The sequence below is a fragment of the Anopheles merus genome, chromosome 3R (genome assembly GCF_017562075.2).
Source record: "Anopheles merus strain MAF chromosome 3R, AmerM5.1, whole genome shotgun sequence".
In the NCBI taxonomy this organism is placed as follows: domain Eukaryota; kingdom Metazoa; phylum Arthropoda; class Insecta; order Diptera; family Culicidae; genus Anopheles; species Anopheles merus.
In genome coordinates, this window is record NC_054084.1 from 48,197,052 (window position 1) to 48,218,535 (window position 21,484).

At 41.3% G+C, this 21,484-nt stretch overlaps 1 protein-coding gene across 6 annotated transcripts; it reads right to left on the reverse strand.

The window, feature by feature from the left end:
* Window positions 1-117: 117 nt before the first annotated feature.
* Window positions 118-12,662, reverse strand: LOC121595684 (protein cappuccino). Of its 6 annotated transcripts, none has more exons than XM_041919839.1 (8): window positions 11,284-12,662; window positions 7,022-7,690; window positions 5,626-6,129; window positions 4,659-4,825; window positions 2,684-4,166; window positions 797-1,879; window positions 424-721; window positions 118-351 (listed from the first exon to the last, which is right to left on the reverse strand). In XM_041919839.1, the coding sequence occupies exons 1-8, from the start codon at window positions 11,690-11,692 to the stop codon at window positions 240-242; spliced, it is 4,725 nt and encodes a 1,574-aa protein (XP_041775773.1). In that variant the 5' UTR covers window positions 11,693-12,662; the 3' UTR covers window positions 118-239. The 6 variants fall into 6 exon arrangements, with proteins under 6 accessions (XP_041775773.1, XP_041775772.1, XP_041775771.1 ...); XM_041919838.1 differs by having other exon boundaries at window positions 2,783-4,166; window positions 5,392-6,129; window positions 11,284-12,661; XM_041919837.1 differs by having other exon boundaries at window positions 5,392-6,129; window positions 11,284-12,661.
* Window positions 12,663-21,484: the final 8,822 nt, after the last annotated feature.

The following is a 21,484-nucleotide window of genomic DNA, read 5'->3' on the forward strand; positions in this document are numbered from 1 at the left end:
ATTGTTTATATAGGAAGAGTGTCTCGGAGTTCGGCAATCCATGGAGTAGTGAGTAAGGTGAGTATTGTGAAAACATCCCTTCTAGAATATAACTTTGAAATGACTGGACCAAATTGATAATAATAAAAAAGCGAGGAAAGGTTTCGTAAGCATTTTTTTCCTCTTTAAATCCTGTTTTATTCGAGCTTTTCGTTGTTTTGCTTTTGTTATCTCAAACATTTTGAAACCCGAGTGATGCGTTAATTTTGCATCAACCGTTTCATGCGCTCTTTCAGTGAGCCGGGTTTAGCTTTAGCTGTGGTTTGCTTCGTACCAGACGATGTCGTTGATGGACGTTTAGTCTTTTTTAATCTGCAAATAGAGCAATTGTTATTTTGTTTCGTTTTGAAATTATTTTTAGCGGCTTCTACACCTGAAACTTACAGTTCATTTAGGTGATGTTGCATTTCCTTCTTAAAAATGCTTTTAAAGTCGTGAGCGAACGGTAACCAAAGTTCGAAGAACATTTCTGGTTTGCATTCTTCCAGCGTGCCCGTCTTCGGCGTAAAATGATAGAAGCGCATAGTTCGTACGAAACATTCACAACATTCGTCCAGCTTGCAGAATTGCTTCTCGATGCGAGCGGTAGCCTTATCGATAAATTCCTCCATTATCTCCTTGAAGGGATGAAGATGGTCTTCCGTTGATTCCTTAATGACTCTATCTGCAGTCCTGCGGCACTCTGGAATTAGAAAGCAGTGAAGAATACGTGTGATGAGCACTTGCACATACACGGACGCGTTCTTGCTGTTCCTACCTTCCGTTTTTGAGCGTAACATAGTAAGCTGCATTCGACAGTCATCGTAGTCCACTAGCACTGACTTGTCCAGATCCCCAGGATCCGGAATGGGTAGCTTTATTTCCTGCAGTATGATGCCACTCTTGCGACATTGGCTGATGTAGGTACGGATTATAAAATGCAACAGCGTCGTATTGGTGTCGGCTGACTTTACGTCTTTGAGTTTGCTCAAAATCTCCAATCCAAAACCATCCGCCTGGCCGCGGGTGCGATTACCTCCATTCATGAAGTTGCCCAAGGTGAGAATGATCGAGAAAAGATGCTTCAACTCTTCACTTTCCACAAGAAATTCGCACGTCTGCTTGACAGTTTTTAGCTTGCGCGACACACCTTTATAATGTTCCTCGAACTCTGCCTGAAACACGATGCACGAAATGCGTTCCGAGAAGAACGATATGCTGGAGATGCGCAACAGGAACTGTTCCGGCTGATCGAGCGGGATCGCATTATTATTATTCGCCAGGCTGCTCTCTGCATAGTCGCGGATCTGCATTAGCTCCTCGTCGCTGGCTTTTATTTCCAAAATTTTTTGCATCGCCTCCAGGCTAACGACGGACGTGTCGCAATGGTAGATGGCGCACTCAATTTCGTCCCACTCGACGTGTAAGCTCTTGGCGAAGATGCCCACGTTTTGCGATCGTTTGCAGTCGAGTATTTTAACGGTCTTTTCTGGCTTTTCAACCTTCTCCCGCAGCTTCGGTATTATGACCTGACGCGAAAACAGCTCAGTAAACTCGTCCAAATTATCGAGACTAGTTTCTTCTAGCTCTTGCCATAAACCAAGCCGCTTTTCGGCCTCCATCGAGAGTGGCTGCGAGGAGCAAGCCGTTTCGAGCCGAGCCGTGAGCACACCATCAGCAGTCGTTTCCGAAGCGGTTGTGCTTGATAGGGAGGAAGCCGTGCCACCGTCGGTTTCGTCATTGAACGATGTCGACATTTCGCTCGAGTTTTTGCTAGAGCTGCTGCTTTTCGGTGCCAGAATGCGGGTCCAGTAGAGAGGCTTCATCGGTTTAGGTGGGTTAACCGGTTGTTTACGAAGAACTGGGGAAAGGAATTGGAAACAAATATTAAAATTTTCTATTCACCAATCAATGTACACAGAGTAACGTATGTGAGACACAAACTACCAACAGAAAATAAAAAATAAGTCGAGGACCTAATAACCAGAGAGGAGTAGAGGTGAAGGTAGAAACACAGGAGCGTAGGGGAAATGATAATAATCTACAAAAAAATGGGCCAAATATGTGCAGTGGTGAGATTTTTCCAAACGAGAGTATCAGTACCATAGCGCAACGATCTAAATGAGCGGCTTTAGATAATTAGCTAAATTATGGTGACAAGTCTTTTTGTTTTTTTTTTTTTTGTGGATCAAAGCCTAAAAAAGAGGAGCTATACAGTTGTGTTGAAAAGAAAAACCAAAAAAATTAAATTGTATATACTAAAAACAAAAGGTCAGGTAGGGGAACTTCCAGACAAAAGGGTGCAAGTTCAAAAAAAAACCGTATACGTCAAGCAGACGATGTTCTGTATTAGAAAACAATCTATAAGATGAAAATATCCGAAAAGCATATTATTACTACAACTACTATATAAGTGGGTGCGTATTGTAAGTAAACTGATCGAAAAAGGATAGAGCCTTAGATAAAGCATAAGAAAGGCACAAGAGCATCTACTCGATTGCAAAATATTGTACAAAAGATACATAAATTTGAACTATTTTACTTTTGGTTTTTGGTTTTAGCAAACCGAAGAAAAAACAAAAAGATGTGTAAGTAAAAACGTGAAAAACCAAAGTTTTGAAGGGTAAAAAGGTTGAGGTTTGAGAGAACAAAAACAAACGCTTACTATTCGCCGCATACCATCCTCCAGGCACTGGTATGGGTAGTGGTAGTGGCGGAGGGCCACTGCTGTTCGCACTAGGAGAAGCACTTGACGCTAATTTACCTGGTCCAAGCGGTGGTGGTGCTGCTCCGTTCGGCCCATTGGGACCAAGGGCACTACCACCCATGGGTGGAGGTGGTGGTGGTCCCGCCGAAGCTGCTCCAGCAGCTCCCCCAGAGGGACCAATTCCACCCAATGGAGGAGGTGGTGGAGGTGGAGGTGGAACGGAAGATTTGGCACCGTCGCCAGTCATTGGTAGTGGAGGCGGTGGTGGTGGAAGTGGAGGAGGTGGTGGTGCTATTCCGTGGAATGCGTGAAGAGGTGGCGCAGGAGGAGGAGGAGGGGGAAGAGGTGGTGGAAGTGGAGGAGTTGACGATTGTTGTACTCCACAATTAAAAGGGATAGGTGGTGGTGGAGGAGGTGGTGGTGGTGGTGCCAAGGAAGGTTTAACATCAGAAGGATCTGTAGGAACCGTTTCGTCCTGGGAATGGTATTTGTTACTCGGGTCGGTTTGCGTTTCTCGTGTGACTAATGTACGTTTTAAGCTATCTACGGGTGGCGTGGTGGTATCCGATTGCTCTGCGGCCGTCGACAGTGGGCTACTCGCCGGTGGCTGCGATTTCGCGCAGCTAGAGCAAACATAATTAGACACGCGGCAAAGATACGGCTCATTGCTGCTGCTTTTTCCGTTGGGCACATTCCCTTCGTTGGAGGGGCACGTGGTGTCATGTTCGGAAAGATCGCTCAGTTTGTTAGTAGTAATACTGTTACTTAGGAATGTTCGCTGTGCATTCGTTGGCGTATCACATTCAGTCGTATTTCGCCTCTGAATATGTTGTGCGTGTAGTTTACCCTCTGTGACTGTTGGAAAGCTTGGAGAGAGCGGTAAATTGTGGCTTGGAGCTCCGTCGAACGAATGGTTGTTGTCGCGGAGTTTGGCCTTCGCTGTCGGCGTACTGGAACATGCATCGAACACGGTACATTCGGATTCGTTTAGCAGCTCAGCGCTGCCTTTATCATATATCGTGCAATCCGTGTCATTGAGGAGGTCCTGCAGTAGCTTTTGATAATTGCTATTTAACTGCATTGCATTATCGCTGAAGCTCTGGTGCTTCATGACATCGGCAGCAGCCGGTAAGTTGCTGTCGCTGAAAAATATTTCCTGTAAAATGCGCTTAAGCTGATTGATTGTTTCACAGCTTGCAATCCGGCGTCGCAGCTGTTGGAAGTCGCTTTCCTTACGATCATCGCTCGGATCGTGGCTCGTGTCCATGTGGTTGGTACCGTTTTCTGTGTTTGTGCTAGCTGATTGGTGGTTGGTACTTTTTGCAGGGCCTGTTGTTGTGGCCGAGGCATGTGGCCAAACGACGTGTGGCTCGAGCCGGCCAGGCGTAACAGGCGTCGGAGTAGGAGGCTCTGTATGCGTCCACTGGTACATGAGATTGGTCTGCAAGATCAGTTAGAGGAAGCAGAATTAGCACAAAAAACATACGATTCGAACCCGCTTATTACAACACTACCGTACTATGACAAGATGTTATAAGACACTGTTCAATATGCCACCAATTGCTACTTAAAAGTATATCACATAAAGAAATCATAGATCCGAAACGACCGCTCTTACACTCGCATTGAACGTGCTTGTTTACATTGAACCAATATTCGCATCGTGATCTGTTTCTTATCTTTTGTCACAACGCTCTCTTTATTTTGTCTCTCAGCACCTGCCGTTATCATTTCGTTAGTATTTGTGTTGCGTTTTATCTCTTTGCTGCGAGTGAACAGTTGTCGTTAAAACTGAGCAAATATATGGGCCCATTCAGACAGACATTACTGTCTACAATGTACAGACATTTCCACCTACAGTAACTGTTGTGACAATATTGTTGGCTTACATTGGAGCAAATATGAAGCTTATATTAAAAGCTAAACCTCTTACCCGAAAAGTATCTTGTGGTGGGGCATGTTTGTCTGGTATTTGCTTCATAACTCCTGCAACCAGCAGATTTGTGCAGTACTGAAACAGTAAAGCTTGCAGGTCTTGTTCGTTAACTCCCGGTATATTTGACGGTAGAGACGATGACAGCCAGTTCATTAGCATGTGCCCTAAAAAGAATAGCAATAGATTAATGCCATATCACCTGCACCAGGGTGTACATATATAGGTAATTTAAAAACATTATATTAACTGCTGATGAACTATTAAATGAATTAAATGTGTTTGTGGGTGTGTGTGTGCGTCGTATGAGTAGAATTAGGCAGAGTGGGAGGGGAATCGCATCATTCTATTGCGAAAGGATTTGATGTCTATGATAATAGGTGGTATATCAACGGCGTGACATCCACTGATAAGGTGATGGGACATGCACAATGTGATGCGGTCTTGTTACAAAGACTTCAGAAATGATAAGAAAATGATAGTATATTTTATTCTCCCACCACTTGCACTTAGTACGCCAGCGTTTAAATTCACTATCAAAAAAACGTTTGCATGCATGAAACATATTATGGTTGCGTTTTTTCCACGACTTGCTAAAACTAACGATCTGTATGATTTACAAACATGATTATTATTAGCTTAAATAATAAACAAACTATAGACGATACATGAGTAACAAAAAAGGTCAAGTGCTATAGTCACACGGTAGAGGCAGCTTGCAGAGGTGGTTTACCTTCAAACTTTTCGTACGAGAAAAAGTTAAGCTTTTCCGGAACATAAGACGGCCGTACGACACGGTTGGCAGGAGCCGTCCCCGCAAAGCTATTGGCACTGCCCTTTCGGTCAGTTAGCACGGGTAGCTTGGTCCCTACATAAAGGCTAGATTTGGCCAGCACTTTCGTAGGTTTCCCATTGGTTGGTGGTAAGCGAGTTCCGGTCGTTGTCGTTGTTCCGATGCCATTGTTACCTGCTACCGTCGCACTGGTCCCTCTTCTATGGGACAGCGGAACTCGTTTGCGTTCCATCCTCTCCTCCGGGGGTGGTGAAATTGATTCCGATGAGTCATCCACGACCGTTTCCGATTCTATGCAGACGTTGCTCACGTTGTGTACGATGTGCAGATTTCCCTGCAATTGATCACTGCTACAGTACGATTCGTTACTGGGTGGAACGCTGATGCTGGAGACATTCTTGCACACTACTAGCTTTGATCTCAGACGTTCCTCACGCTCGATGTCGCTGCCACTGAGAGTGAATGGATCATTCCGGCAGATGGTGAGCTGAGTCAGTGCCGACTTGATGTTTATGGTCGTCGTGGGCGCTTCAGCAAGATCGCAGATGTTTTCTTCCGAATAGTAAGCTTCATTTATTTCTGTCGCAAAAGCGCCCTGCGGTGAGGCTGCATCGGTAAAAATTGAATCCGAGCTTGACGATGTGGTACGCTCACGTAAATGTATTACATTTGGTGTATCTATAAAAAAGATCGATATCATTGTGAACAGTGTGACAAATGGGTAGGAAGTTTCTAGGACAGTGTATCACGTGCATCTTGTGTAGATTTGCAAGCGTTTTCATACATAAGTTACTAATGAAACAGACTAACTAACAATGTACGATGTAAGTGCATGTTTGCCATATATTGTTCGATTGTTGGTGAATGTAGCGAATAACCGCAGCTCCATTCAAATGCGTGTGTATTTGTACGCGGAAGTGGCAAATGTCGTTTCTACTGGTTTTGGTAATGCAAAATTACACGCATACGCATACCGAACTGTAATTGGAAAGAGAATGAACTACCACTACGGAAAACAGCAAACTGGTAAACACTAATAGGTCTGCGCTGTAATTTCGACGAACGCCCTGTACTGATCGCTCTGTTCTTTTTGTTGCTTCATTCATAGATTCCATCAATGGGTGCTGTATGTGTGTAACGTTGGCAACGTTGCTCTCTTTCTCTTTGCTATCCAAAACTCACTTAGCCTGGCATTTGCTAACTCGATCTTTTTGGGACTCGAAGGAACGGAACGATGAAACAATACGAAATGATCTAATTTCGTAGGCGGTTCTAATGTAGAATTCACAATTGAACACCGCTTGATGCCCCACACATTGGTGCGGGGGCAGCTGCTTGGCATCAATGGTCCCTTATTAGAAAGTAACGGTACACAAACATAATCTATGTAGCAGTATCTTTTGCTCGATCAACTCCTCCTCGCTCTCTATCGGAACGGAAACACTTCACGAATCAAAAGCTAAGCTATCTCATTTTAAACACTAGTTGCAACTTGTTGCATTCATTCTAAAAACACAGCTGAACAGTGAACCGAAAAGAGAAAAATTATGAGACACCGTAGACCACGAACCTTTGCTGCGCCGTAACGCCGCGCACGAATCGGACGAAGGTTGGCTTTCACGCGCGGCTGGAGTTTGATTGAGCGAATTGGCCCTTTTCCACGAGTCGGTAGTGACAATGATCGGGTTCGCTGGCTCTTGGCCGACTTCACCACCACAACCATCGCTGTACGTGTTGTCCGTGGCTGGAACTGGTTTGCTGCGTAGACGCAACGATGCCGCCCGGCTGTTGTGCTGGGTTGGCTGGGTGGGGGGTTCTGTTTCGTTTGTTGTTATAGAAACGGAATGCGTCTCGACCGGCAAGCCGCTACCCTGTCGTTGTATTGGTGCGTTCGCGTTGCATTCGCGGGTAGGTGTGGTGAGCAGCAGCGTACTAACGTGACCGGCGCTAGAACCGTCAGCGGCCAGACATGTACGGTGCGGTTGCGTTTGGTGTGGAGCATTGTGAGTGTGTGCAGGTCCTAAGCAGGTCAGCGACTTACATCGATCGCAGGGTGGGTGCGTGGAAGAAGATGCGCTTGAGCGGTTGGCCCTCATCGTGCTGCCCCCTGTCATAGGTGTCGTCATCGTTGTAGCGAGCGGCATGGGTTGTGTTGCTTGATGTTGAGCTTTGTCAGTTGCGTCATCAACGCATCGCAAAGCATCGTCCGCATGGTTCAGCGATTTGTTGTTGGTGGAGGCTGATTATTCGATTTAAATCCGCATTTGATTATGTTTAAGAAAAAGGAATAAAAGCAAATGTGTTCGTATAATGTACATTTTGATGATACCAGGTTTCGAAGTGAAGGTAACGCAGCACTGATTATTTCATTAGTTGTATTAATTTACATGTTTTCGTATATCATTTTTTGTAACTAACATTTAACAATTTGAAAAAGTGATCTTAAGAGAAATAAAACTTAAAAAATAAGGATTTGGAAAAAGCATGTTTATACTATCCGCATTATTTAACTATGAATTTTTAACTTACATAAGGATCCCAGGATCCCAGAATCCCATTACATAAGGATACATAACATTTGGAGACAATACAAAGCAAATGCAGGTATATTAATGGATGGATGGATTGAAGGAGATATATGTAATGGATAATCATAACTTTTAATCCGCATCGTTTATTTGTATATTTATGAGGATATGATATTTTATTCAACAAATTTTAGTCATGGCACGTCAGATTTATGTCTACAATAGTTTTAATAATTATAATCGTTTACATATTTAAATGTATGTTTATATTACATATTAGGGCGTGGTTCATCTGATCGTTAAATGTCCTATTACCACTTACGTTGTATCTCATGATGATATGACTAAATTATTACTGACGGACTCTACAACCAAAACTACATTCATATTATTTGATTTATTCTATTTATTCCATTATTATGGCACATGTACCGTGTTTTGATTCAAATTACGAACAGCTTCCAACGCCGAACATATTCTTCATATCAAATTCCTAGCCATGCCTATTTTTAATTTTGCACGGCTGTTTTGATGCTCTAGAATCAATTAAATACGTGTCTGACTCTATAAAGGCGCTGTGTCTATTGTCACAATAAATAACTAAATATTGTCTGTCGGTCAGTTCACCACCGGAGGCATTGTTGGCAGTTTTGTTTCAAACCGAATCCAAAGTAATTTCGTCGATAATTCCTAATAATCTGGTCCATTTGCATTGAAGTTCATCGCACTCCATTGTAGAGGTAATATTCCACGTGAAAACAACTTTGTTTATCATACTGTTATCTGATTGTCAATAAAACGCCTGTTTAATTATGTACGGAATTCGAAACAATTTTTTTATTATCTTGTATTAAATTTAGAATCTGGACCAGAGGGCCGATCTGGTGGTACAGTCGTCAACTCGTACGACTTAACAACACGCCCGTCATGGGTTCAAGCCCCGAATAGACCGTGCCCCCGTACGTAGGACTGACTATCCTGCTATGGTAACAATAAGTCACTGAAAGCCAAGCTCACTTCACTAGTGGGTTCAAGCAGGCCTTGACCGACAGCGGTTGTTGTGCCAAACAAGAAGAAGAAGATTAAATTTAGAACAGCCGAAGTAAATTCAGATCAGTTGCATAAAAAAGTTTTTAGACGGTGAAAACAACAATAAAACAATGATATTTGAAGATGTATGTGACAAATGCATTGATGACCTACGGGAAAGACCTTCAATTTGCGTACCAGTTCTTCGGTACAAGATATGAGTGGTCAATAAGACCGTCGTTCTGACGGTCCAACACCGACACTCATAATTTAGATATTGAAAATTGAAAAGTTTAGTTTGTATGTGAATGTGAAGATAAGAAATGATATTTTCGGGCTGTCTGGAATTTGAATCAAAACGCCCGTAATTTAAAAAGTGAGCTCCAAACTGTCTGTCATGACTTTTTATAATATATTGAGTATAATTTTTGTATTTTTTTTACATTTAGAATGATTTCGATAGTTAAGTAAGTTATGCAGAGGTATGACCGATAAAATTGGAATTATTTAGCAGATAAGCAAATATTACATGCCAAAAATGCCTTAAATGTCTGTAATTTGAAGCAATGCGTTAGATTCGTAATTTCTTCACATTCATACTACTTAATAACAATATTATTATGAACGAAAATACGGATATACATTTGTCATAATAATGGAATGAAATGAATTAAAATAAAATAAAATAAAATAAAATAAAATACAGTAGAACGTCGATTATCCGGGCAGCTCGGGACCGGGCGGATGCCGGTTAATCGATTTCCACGGATAAAGGTCCAAGAAATGTCAAATAGATATTAAAATTACATAAGTTACTGGTTTTACTGAGTATTCACCTTAAACCAATCGATTAATCACATCTGAAATATTTTTTGAATCAATAACGATGGATTAACAATTATTCTTTATCAAAAATGAAGTTTAAAAATATCACTAGACACTACATAGCTGCACAGCAAATGATTTTGCTAACCTGACCATCACAGAAAATGTTCGCCACGATTGATCAACTGTCAAATTGATGCGCACGGTTAAGCCGCCCGCCGGTTAATCCGTCCCCGGAAAATCGACGTTCTACTGTAAAATAAAATGAACGAATATATAACTCAGGAAAAAATGGAACCTAATAATTTCTAGCCATTTAAAAATAAACTATTCAGATAAGAATGTAGATAAATATTATTAATTTAGGATTTGAAAATAAATTTATTTAATCGATTTAATTAATCACGGCTTTCATAAATTATCATTGATTTGATTTTAAAATACATCGCTTCTTTATTTGAAAGAATTTTGAAAATTGAAGGAATAAGCACATTCTTGACACCATTGAGTTATTAGTTACGCGAAGAAACATATATGTACTCAAAAATAGTTCTCTTTTTTGTAGAATTAAAACCGAATTATATCGTTATCGCCAAAAAATGTTGCTTTTTTATAAAGATAGTATAAACAAAATTTTTGGTGGTTAAATCTCAGAAATGATATTGCAAGAATAATTTGCCGGTTTTGATGTAATATAAACATATTCAAAAATAACGAGTAAAATATGTGGAAGAGCATTTTTGCTTCGTTACTTATGGATGGTTTTAATAGAGTTTAAATTGTTGGAAAATTGCATATTGTTATTATTACATAATAATCATGATTGCATTACTTAATTACTGCACAAATATGTCGTTTTACAGCATACCGATGGACTTGACCGAACACTTTTGAGTTTTTTTTTTTCAAAAGTTCCATTTTTTATAAAGATATGGGGAATTTAAATAATACTGCTAAATAAATATAAACAACGTTCCTACCCAACGATTGCATTGAGTGATAGTAATAGAGTAGTAGAAGAGTAGTAGTCCGTTGATAGACACATCATGTTACAAGTGCAATATTTAACACTTATCTCATAAGACATAAACAACATGACACGGTGTGAATTGCCATTGTCTCCATTTCTACGACAATGTTAAAGTAAGCGCAAAAGACGGCATGTGTTTAGTCAACCGTGGCGTAAAAGCAAGTACTACGCGAGTATTATTTACCACGTGGATGCAGTAAGGTGCTACACGTTTCCCACGAAATAATATGTGTGCCGTATACATTTGCTAAGGAAGTCAAATGGATACAACGAGCCATATTTTGTAACCAACTAGTAGTACACGCTCAAGTATTGGAGGAGAATGAAATGTAACACAATCCCATTTGCAGCAGTTCATCAAGTGAGGGACGTATGTAAACCAACCGCACGTCCCATTCAACACAAACAAACGATACGTACCTTGTTGTTGTATGTAATCAAACTCCTTTTCCTCATCGCGGTCATTGGTATCAGCTGATTTCTCAGCTATCTCGCTGGCGCTCCCATTTTGCTCACGCCATGAGTTGTTTGTACGGTCCAGCTGAGCAGATGCATCGAGCAGTATGTTCGAAAAGCCATCCTCTTCCGTGTCGGCAGTAGTGGCGGTGACAAGGCCGTGTGGCTTTATGCCGTCGTCCTCTAGGCCAACCCGCCCTCCGACTAGCACGTGACCATCGTGCTCCACCAGCAGCTGCTTGCGTTTGCCGAATTTAATAAAGCTGCGACCCTTGGAGAGAGACGGTGTTTTGGACGACGACCTTGGCGCTGGTTGCTGCTCAGCTGTCGTCGAGTTTGGCTGTGCGCCCGCTTGGGCCTGTGTGTTGCCCATCGCTCACAGGACCTGTCAAATGACTGAAGCGATTTCCTTTGCACAGAAACACCACACTGAGTAAAATATTTACCGCAGTTGTGTTAACTTCAGCGTCACGAATGCTTTCGGATTCATTAGCACTTAAATGGAAATGGTGGTCAGAAGCGTTTGATGCGCCAAAAACAACCAATTAAGAAAAAACACACACAATCACTGAAAGTACTGCAGGATTTCCCGTTCAACAACATCCTGACGAACGATGTGCCACGATCGCGGTTCATTTAGCAACACTCGCGTACCAGCAGATGGTTCAGATTGCTGTAGAAATTGCGCGGCTGTCCAACATTTTCAAGGACTGCTTTGATAGTACGAACGACCATCATCAATACCGATGGCTTGCGGTGGACGGTAACGCAGCGCGGTATAGATTTTTCCGGCACACACCTTTCACCGTACGCTACACTACACGACACACGGTTTGCGTTTGAAGTTTTCCTCACCACCACAGCATGCACGGTGCTGCATTGTTTTGCTCTCACTCTGCGGCTCCGTTTTCACTTGCTCTGTTTCGCAATTGATCGCTTGTGTTTGGCACTCGCATCGAACACTCCGGACTTGCGCAATACCGACTGCGTGTGGTTGGCGCGTTGTCAGAGGAAAAGTTAAACATTCAAACACCACGCGTACGTTGAGACAAAACTTTGCTAATAAGATAAATTGCACTAACTGCGTCGTGAAGATGCAGCGCAGAATTTTTGCACCGAATGCACGAAACCAAACATGCGCCCGTTTATTTGCTTGTTAAAGTAAGGTACACGATCATCACGTGCATTTTGTAGGTCTGCGGCACGTGTAGCTGCTGCTGCTGGTGGGCCTGGCTGCTTCCAGCTGCGTTAGAGTGTAAAATGGAACTACTGTGGCTGTGGCGTCTTTTGGCTTGGTATAGGGGGAGAGGACCAAAACGGTCGACCGAACCGACCGACGAATGGCTGGCAACGGCGTAACGCCAACCGCAACGAAAGTGTAATCTTCGCTTGATCTAGCGTTTGTGGTGTATACTGTTTCTTTCTTCATGGTAGTGTTGCTCCGACTTCGGTTGTGGGCATGGTTGTTTTCTTTAAATGCTTCGGCACATGACGACACTGTTCCGATAATACACAACCGAAAATGAGTCAACACACAGCCGAGCCGAGTTTAAACGAAGTTGTATGGTTTGGGCTGGGATTTCTTTATTATTATCGCATCTAATGATTTGTATGTGCTTATTGATTGCTTGCATTTACAAATAGTTCAGCCATCATTGGTAGCTCTGACGTGGTGTTGATATTTGAATCAAATTTTCCTGGAAAATATGTACAACTTTGGGAAATCTGATACTTTTTAACGTACCACTCACAGTTCAGCAATCGGCATGGAAATTACTTTACAACAAGCATGGAAAATACAATTGTTGCCACTCATGCGAGCATCACCCATATGGGATAAAGGTGTGCGATATGTCTGCGTGCTGTGTGCATGTGTGTGGAAAAGCTAAAAATAAAGTATCCGAGCAGTACCGGAGCCGATGGAAATGAGCCAGGTTAGGTTTTTTTTGTTGGTGCCCCTGAACTCAGTTCAGTTGATCGTGGTTGGTGTTATTTCGTTTGGCGTGTTGTGTATGTTTAAAATGAAGCACTTAGCCGATGGCAAGCTAACGGAGCGGCAGCTTTGAGTATACATTTCCATCATACTTTGGAGAAGGGGAAGACGATCGATACGACATATTCTAATGGGGGAATGGACTGAATATGTGTTTTAGTTGGTTGGCGTAAACTTGTAATATACCTGATCAAAGACTGCATTTAAAGCACGAAACGGCTGGGGATGAAATACTCTGATCGGTGTACTTCATTTTGGCACAAAAGTTCAGTGTTATCATGCGTCATTTACTCTATTTTCACAAAAGATTAGACAAATGAAAAAATTAAATGAAATGAGCAATGAATCGACGTATGATGCGCATTACTTGCCATATGACATCATTAATGTGGTAAAAAGTGTTTCCAGCATTGAAAAATAATAATAAAGAATGTTCCGTGCAAAATTCGGTGGTATAAATATGAGATTAGATCACTATTTTCTCATGCTTGAACAACTGTGAATTTTTTTAAAACGCGAGTTAAACTGGTGTTGGAAGTGTGGAAAATGTGGAAAAATAATTTACGTTGTCATTCCATTAACTTGAGCCTTCATCTCATCTTATATAAAATCGAAAATCGCCACAATGACGTGAGAGTAAACATTCAGCGAGAGAGAGAAAGAAAGCGGTGAGAGCAGAGCTCTCTTAGCAACGCGCGTTGCTGCGAAAGGACTTGCTCCATGCACCACTGCTAGCCTGTGGGTAATGAGGGCAATGGTTACTTAGATTTTTTGTTTACACAAACCGATTTGAAATAACATGGTGTTGAATATAAAGATTTTTTTTTATAACTGAAGATGCAAATTAGCAAACTGATGATGTTGTGTCGTACCTCATACCCCTTCCCATTATAAATCAAGTTATTCAAGACAATAAAAAAAAATCTTTTTTGGAAACATGCAATTAAATTTATTGTTAAATGGTTGATATTCCAATTAAATCAATCATTCATTAAGCTAGTATAGTTGGCTTTATGCACCTTAAGCACCTCGACTACTACATACACCGTCGTCATCGGCAGATAAGTGTGGTACATAATATCCTGTAAAACGGGTTGCAATACCCAGGACGTCGAACATGTACACTCTCTAAAATCTTCTTTTATATGGCGTAACGTCCTACGCGGACATGCCGGCCTATACAGGCTTTCGAGACTTAATTCATTACCACGTAGCCGGATATTCAATCCTTGCTACGGGCGGATGGTCTATTCTGGGTTTGAACCCATGACGGGCATGTTATTAAGTCGTTCGAGTTGACGACCACGTACCACGGGACCGCCCCAAATCTACTACTCCCTCAAATCTACTACTCCGCAATATTGGTTGAGTCAGGACAAGGAAAATGCATGACAATAAGAGGCGGATGTAGTCGAGAGACCATAAGCGGCCATATGCTAAAAAGCCTTGCTGAAATTCCGAGCAACAAAGCTGCTTGAAAGATAAAATTGAATTTGTAACGGTTTGCTCGCGTGCGGGAAGAACTACTTATTTCAAGATGTCCTTCCGGAACAAAGCACTAAAGGGAGAGATGGTTCATTGCGCAACATGACTGCAACATACTGCGCGTTCGGTGAGACAACCGTGCGCACTGCATTTAACCGGATCATCATCAACTGTAGAATGATTCTCAATGAAACTATGCTTACTGTAGCCTGCCCAAGAGGGCTGTATCTATTAAGAGTGATGACGATATCTACCATGTGATGCTATCACCGTACTATGGTGTTGATTAAGAACAACCCCGTTATAATTAAGGACACGTCAAATTAGAACCAAAATCTGAACGATATGGGCGGCAAGAGTAAATAAAATAGTTTCCAAGTAAACGCGAATTTAGTTAATTGATCTGGGAAGGCTATAACAATGTTGAACCATTCTTTTCTATAACAGTATAGATCGGAATATAAGAACTACACATTTGGAATGGTTACATGAGGGGATATGTTCACTGTTGAAATTTTATATTTGGCGCAACAATAACAATTATCTCAAACATAAATACCAAATGCATTTAATACTTCAAAACCAGTTTCAGGATAATAAAATAAAATTTTGATGGTGTTTTTGGAAATGCCCCGCATAAAATTAAAGACCGAGAAAATTTACATTGAAATTGTTCTAAGCATCTATTAATTATTACCTGACGTATGAAACATAAGTCGAAAAAATGAATAGAAATGGAATTCGAACTACGTGCGATATCATATTTTTGTAGTTCAATCTTACATTTATGGGCACAAAAAAGAGAAGATGGATTGAAGCAGAAGTGAGCATTTCAAAAATTGTATGTTTTTAAGTACGCAGTTGGGATTGGATCTAAACATGTTGTATATGTATTAGCGGCACTCTAATTTTTTTATCCACTGCACATCAATACGTTATTCAATGAACACGTTGTGGAGGTTACTACTAAAAAATAATAATCAAAAAACTATACGTTTGTGTCAACAGAGGCATGGAACGTATCAGTTTGAAAATTACAAAATTGCGTGACTTGGCTCAAAAGTAGCCTCATCGATATTCAACGTTTCTGCAAAGTTCAGTTCTTACTGTAAACTGTCCAGGAAGTTACAAAGTTAACACATTTGTCACCCCAAATGCATTAACGTATAAGAACAAATAGGAGTTATGGTTGTTGCAACGTGTAGAGTTTAAAAAAAATTCGAAATTTGAGGACATCCGGTGGATTTTACCGGGCCTTAACTAGTAAAGTTAAAACATACCATTTTTTACAATTAGGACACAACGCGTTTGCCATAGTTTTTTTTTGTTGTTTTCTGGATGTGTCTATGATTGAAAGATTTTTCCGTTCATAGATCGATTTTTGCATATTCATTTCATGAATTCATGGCCATGGTTTTCAACCAATATAAGTTAAATTACTTCCTCATCTGGTCATTATTTTTAATGTCAATATGTTCGATACGCCTGGATGACATTGGTAGATTTAATAGAGAATTTAGAGATCCTGTCAGCCTAAACTCTTTGTTCTGTATCAAAAGGTTTTCTGAGCTAAATAACGAAAGTTTACACTTATACTCTTCTGATATACCTTTAGCCAGCCTTGTAACCAGTTCCTTCTAGCCAGCCAGTTGACTTAACTGAATAAATTCGAATATATCACTGAATTAGCTGGATGCTTTTGGAGTTGTAACGTTTCAGTACATCATATCTTAAATAGTAATTGGTTGTATGTGGACAAAATTATAATTACATCTTAGCTCTCCAAATGAATCTTATCAATACGACTCTATATATGAAAAATTGTTTAATAACTATATGTATGTTTAAAAAAAAATCAGTTTGAAAAGGACTCACTAAACCTGCGATCATGTACAGTCTGTTCCCGAATTACGCTGTTCCTTACGCGAATTCGGAGATACGCGGTTTTCTAAATTTTACACATTGAATCAAGATCTATTAAGGAGAACAGGTCGATGCAAAGCCCGTTGCTAGGTTGCCATTTTCAACTCGCTTTTGACAGTTTCATGAAAAAGTGTTTACAAACAAACGGCTAATAGTTAACGCACAAAAGTGGACGAATTTACTATTAGGAAGGTTATATTGGTTAAATTTCTTGGGGTCAATCACTTCTGGAGAATAAAGGAGAAGTAATTGCAGTCTACTCTGTATTCAGAAACATTGATAACCTTTTTCATTGTTTGCCATTCCGTGACCACAAACCACTACCGTCTGCAATGGTCCTGCTGGAAAAACGAAATATTTAACATGTTCAACTGGGTTAAAGAAGTCCTTTTTACTTTCAATTGAACACTGAGAGTAAAATGAAACATCCAATCGACACACGCTGGTACAATATGCATACCGTCATTTACTTTTAGTCATTTATTTAGTCATTTAGTCATGTAATATTCTAATTGGATTCTAATTCTTCAAATATTCTAACAGGAATTGAATGTAAAATGCTGAACTAAACTCTCATTCACTCCATAGCAACGTCCATCGCTAAACATAAACAATGTTCACTTTAACTGTCAAAATTTTCCCATGGCTTTCTGTCAATTTACTCTAAGTGCTTCGACCTGTTCTCTTTCAAGGACCTTGCATTGAATGCTAAATTTGACAGATAAATGTCAATTCAGTACAATAAGTTTCAAGAATTGTGCAATGTAGTATACATTACAGGTTTGTTAAAAAAAATGAATCGGCTTAATAGCTATAATTATTATCTGCACGAATCGTATCAAATAAATGATAAAGTGAATAAAATTGAATAAAGAAATACCGAATCCGCGTATCTCGGGAACGGACGGTATATTCGATATTTTAAACCGGTATAGGGTTGTTTGAAGCCGGTCCCGTGGTACAATCACCGACAAACCGACGTGACACTTCGAACAAAATGAGCTTCAAAAGTTGTCTCCTTATTTCAAATGAAAATACGTTAAACACTAGCGCCATCTCTATAATGATTCGCTTACTACACTGACACGGAGAAGAAACTGCTAAATCCCCTTTTTGTTTTTCTTCGCAAATTCCAATGCGTATTGTTTTATGTACTTCTCACATCTTTTGCATTGATTTGGAAACTTATAAAATGATTTTCCTGAGTGTTTTGTCCAATAATTCTCACAAAATTATGCCTCACACTTCCTTCGCCATTTGTATTTAGAAAAGTTGTTTACATCGAAGCAGCAGTGTACAGAGCTTACTTTGACAGAAGTGTTCGCCTCACTGGTAAATGACAGTACTTTCGTGTGGGACACTTTTGTAACGCCAGTGTCATGTCGGTTTGTCGGTGGTACAATCGTCAACTCGAACGACTTAAAAACATGGACCCGTCATGGGTTCAAGTCCGGAATGGACTGTGCCGCCATACGTGTAGGACTCACTATCCTGGTATGGGGGGAACCAATAAGTCACTGAATGCCAAACCCACAAATAGTGGTACAGACAGGCCTTGACCGACAACGGTTGTTGAGTCAAAAAGAAGAAGAAGATGATACGGCTGTTTAATATAACAATCAAACTTAAATAAAAAAAGCTCATTGCATATGTTGATGAATACTCATTAAATTAAAGGGTGTATACACATAATTGTGAATCACTGCTGCGCGCAATTCGCACTTTCAATTCCTCGTCCCACCTATTCGACTTCTACCTACCTCCATCCTCCTTCCGTTCTCGTCTATCCTCCCTCTCCATTATCCCTTTTCCTATACCTCAAGGAAGGTTTAGCAATAGTACATAAGAACTTAATTTTGTTAAGTCATACGGCGAACAATTATAATTAATAAACATAAACATGTATAATTTAACAATTAACTCAAACTGCGTGGCTGCTTTGATAACATTCTAATGAGTTATTAAAGTCCTGCAAAGCGTGCAATCGGTAAAGTTGTTTATGCTGGATTTTTCTGATGTATATATGCACTAGTTAAGGCCCGGTAAAACCTACCGGGTGCACGCGAGGTGCTCAATAACTCGGATTAGCCTGTAAACTCTGGAAATATGAGATGTAGCAATACAACTCATGTGCTTACAGTGAATAGACGTTTTATACATCAATCTACCTTTTGTTTTGGAACCACAAACCTTTGCTTTTACGTCTCAATGATTTGTATTTTAAATAATATGATATTGTACTTACTTCGAATTATTTGTCATAAGGATTCGTTTTCTGCTTTTAGAGATTAGTAATATATCCTGATTACATTTTGAAAATCATATACTATATACCATGTTTTTATTGCAATATGTGCGTCTAACAGTTGAATTATGTTAAAGCGTCAACAACTTCCTTGTAGACGATGTTTTTCGTGGATACTCCTTGGTCATCTTGTCTTTCAGGATTGCCAATCAGTATGCTCAAATTTTCCCTAGACGTGACGCTCGACAATGCAACGTATAGTTGACCATGAGCAAACACATTCCTTGGTAGATACAAACCCACATGATTGAACGATTGTCCTTGTGGCTTGTTTATCGTCATTGCGAAGCAAGTTTGGATAGGAAATTGCCTTCGACGGATCTGGAATAGTGCGCCTTTGTCGTTACTATCGCAATAGATTCTTGGAAACAGCACGTCGTCACCACTACGCTTGCCTGTAAGAATACGGGCATGAATGCAATTCGCCTTCATTTCGATAATCTGCAACCGTGTGCCATTGCACAATCCCATCGCGGTATTGAGATTGCGCAGCAGCAAAACTGGGACGTATCTCTTTAATCGCAGACGGTGCACAGGTATACCGCTCAAGTTAATTGAGTTAAGGTACTCTGGCGGCAGTTGAAGATGTTCCTGCTCCTCTGGATTCACAAGTGAGTCAACTGAACGGTACTCCATGAGCCTCTCGGGTAGTCGGTCCAATACAACATTATTAATGGTAGTAACATCAGCGTTCAACGGCGATAGTATGGATCGATCCGAGAAGAATTTTGGGTCCCGATAGAAGCGATGGAGTTCTGGATACACCATGGTGATCAGTGAGCGCAAATCATCTTCCAGTTTGTTGGTGCGGGGCAAAATCATGTCAATTGGTAGCTTTGCCAGTGATTGATCCAATCCGGAAAATGTAGCATGACGCCCCTCACCAATTTGAAGCAAAAAGTCAGCAAAGTATTGCAAATCGCTGGCATGACTTGCGTCGGGTGCCGATCGCACTCGCATGTTGATAGTCAGCCGCTGCTTGATAAAGTGCTGCCAAAGTACGCTATGCTTGATGCACTGATCGATTATCTGTGTCTCCGTTCCCTTAGGTACAATCGGAAGAATCTGACGGAAATCACCTGAGAGCAGCATAACTTTACCTCCAAAAGGTCGCCGAACACCGATGATATCTTGAAGTGTGCGATCGACTGCTTCAAGCGCGTACCGACTGGCCATGGAAGCTTCATCCCATACGATGAGCGAAGTCTCGCGTATTAACTCGGCTAGTTTAGACTGTACGGGTATAGCACATGTAGAACGATCGTCCAGATCGAGTGGTAGCTTAAAGGTCGAATGAACGGTTTTACCACCGCTAAGCAGCAAGGCGGCAATCCCGCTCGACGCTGTCGCTAGTGCGATTTTACCTTGACGTCGCGTATATGCAAGAATCGTCTCGAGTAGGTACGATTTTCCGGTACCTCCCGGGCCGTCAAGGAAAAATAGTCTTTCTTCCTGATTGGGTGTGGAGTCCAAAGCATTTTTTAGTTGGTCAAATACCCTACGTTGGTCCTCATTCAGCAGATCCACGGCAGCAAGTGTATTATCGAGAACGCTCGCAGAGTAGTTTCGTTCAGCGGCGATCAATGAGTTCGTACCGTCATTGATTAGGTATTCTTGAACGTGAGCATAGTCGGCGAGCTGCGGCATATTCGGATAGCACGTCAGATCCTTTGGCGGTGTAGCACGTCGAAGGAAGTGGTCAATTTCGCTGAGGGCACGAAAATGCTCGATGTCACGCAGTAGTCGGTTATGGTCATCCGCTTCATCCGACGTGTAGCGGTCTCGATTTTCGCGACAAAAGTCTTCTGTGAAATGCTCAGCAAAAGTGTCCCATAGAAGTCGTGGATTCTGTGGTTGTCCACACGTTAGTATTGTGACGAAGCAATACCTTAGCGGTCGAGGCATTTGAAACGATGCTGCTTCTCTAAGAGTTCTATCCCACACAGTGTCGTCCTGCAGCAGACCCTCCATGACCGCAGCTTGTTGGTAAGTGGGGCACACTGTTCCACGGACAGTGCGTAAATCCAAAAAAGACTTGGGTCCTTTGCGATAGCATAAAAGCAGCCGTAAGCAGTATCGCTCCATATCTGTCATGGGAACATATACCATTCGGCCGATGATCATTTTTTCGTTACGGCTGCGTCTAATCCACTGATTGCCCGTGCCGTGCCACTGCTGTCGCTGAGCTGCTGTAGGTTTGGTAAAGCGATAATGCGTTGGAATCTCGTGATATAGGAGATTCTTAGCAAAATCGTCATGCGTTGCAAGCTCGAAAAAGCAAGTCAGCATGGTATTCTTACCCCGTTCCAACACCGTTTCAAGCGATTCCTCTGGCCTGTAAAGGACACTTTGCTGATTCATCAGATGGATCGGTAGGGTGACTACGACATGTGATTTCGCCTGCACTTCGAAACGCATTATTCTCCAGCATGCTTCGGAAGCCGAAATGTAACGCGCGT

What these genes read in the sequence shown, in the direction of transcription:
- LOC121595684 (XM_041919837.1), bottom strand. Translation starts at nt 11,692, where the DNA reads ATGGGCAACACACAGGCCCAAGCGGGCGCACAGCCAAACTCGACGACA. An exon ending in GGCGTTACGGCGCAGCAAAG is followed by an intron (nt 6,130 to 7,021) that starts GTTCGTGGTCTA and finishes TCTTTTTTATAG; the next exon opens with ATACACCAAATGTAATACAT. An exon ending in CACCACAAGATACTTTTCGG is followed by an intron (nt 4,167 to 4,658) that starts GTAAGAGGTTTA and finishes CTGATCTTGCAG; the next exon opens with ACCAATCTCATGTACCAGTG.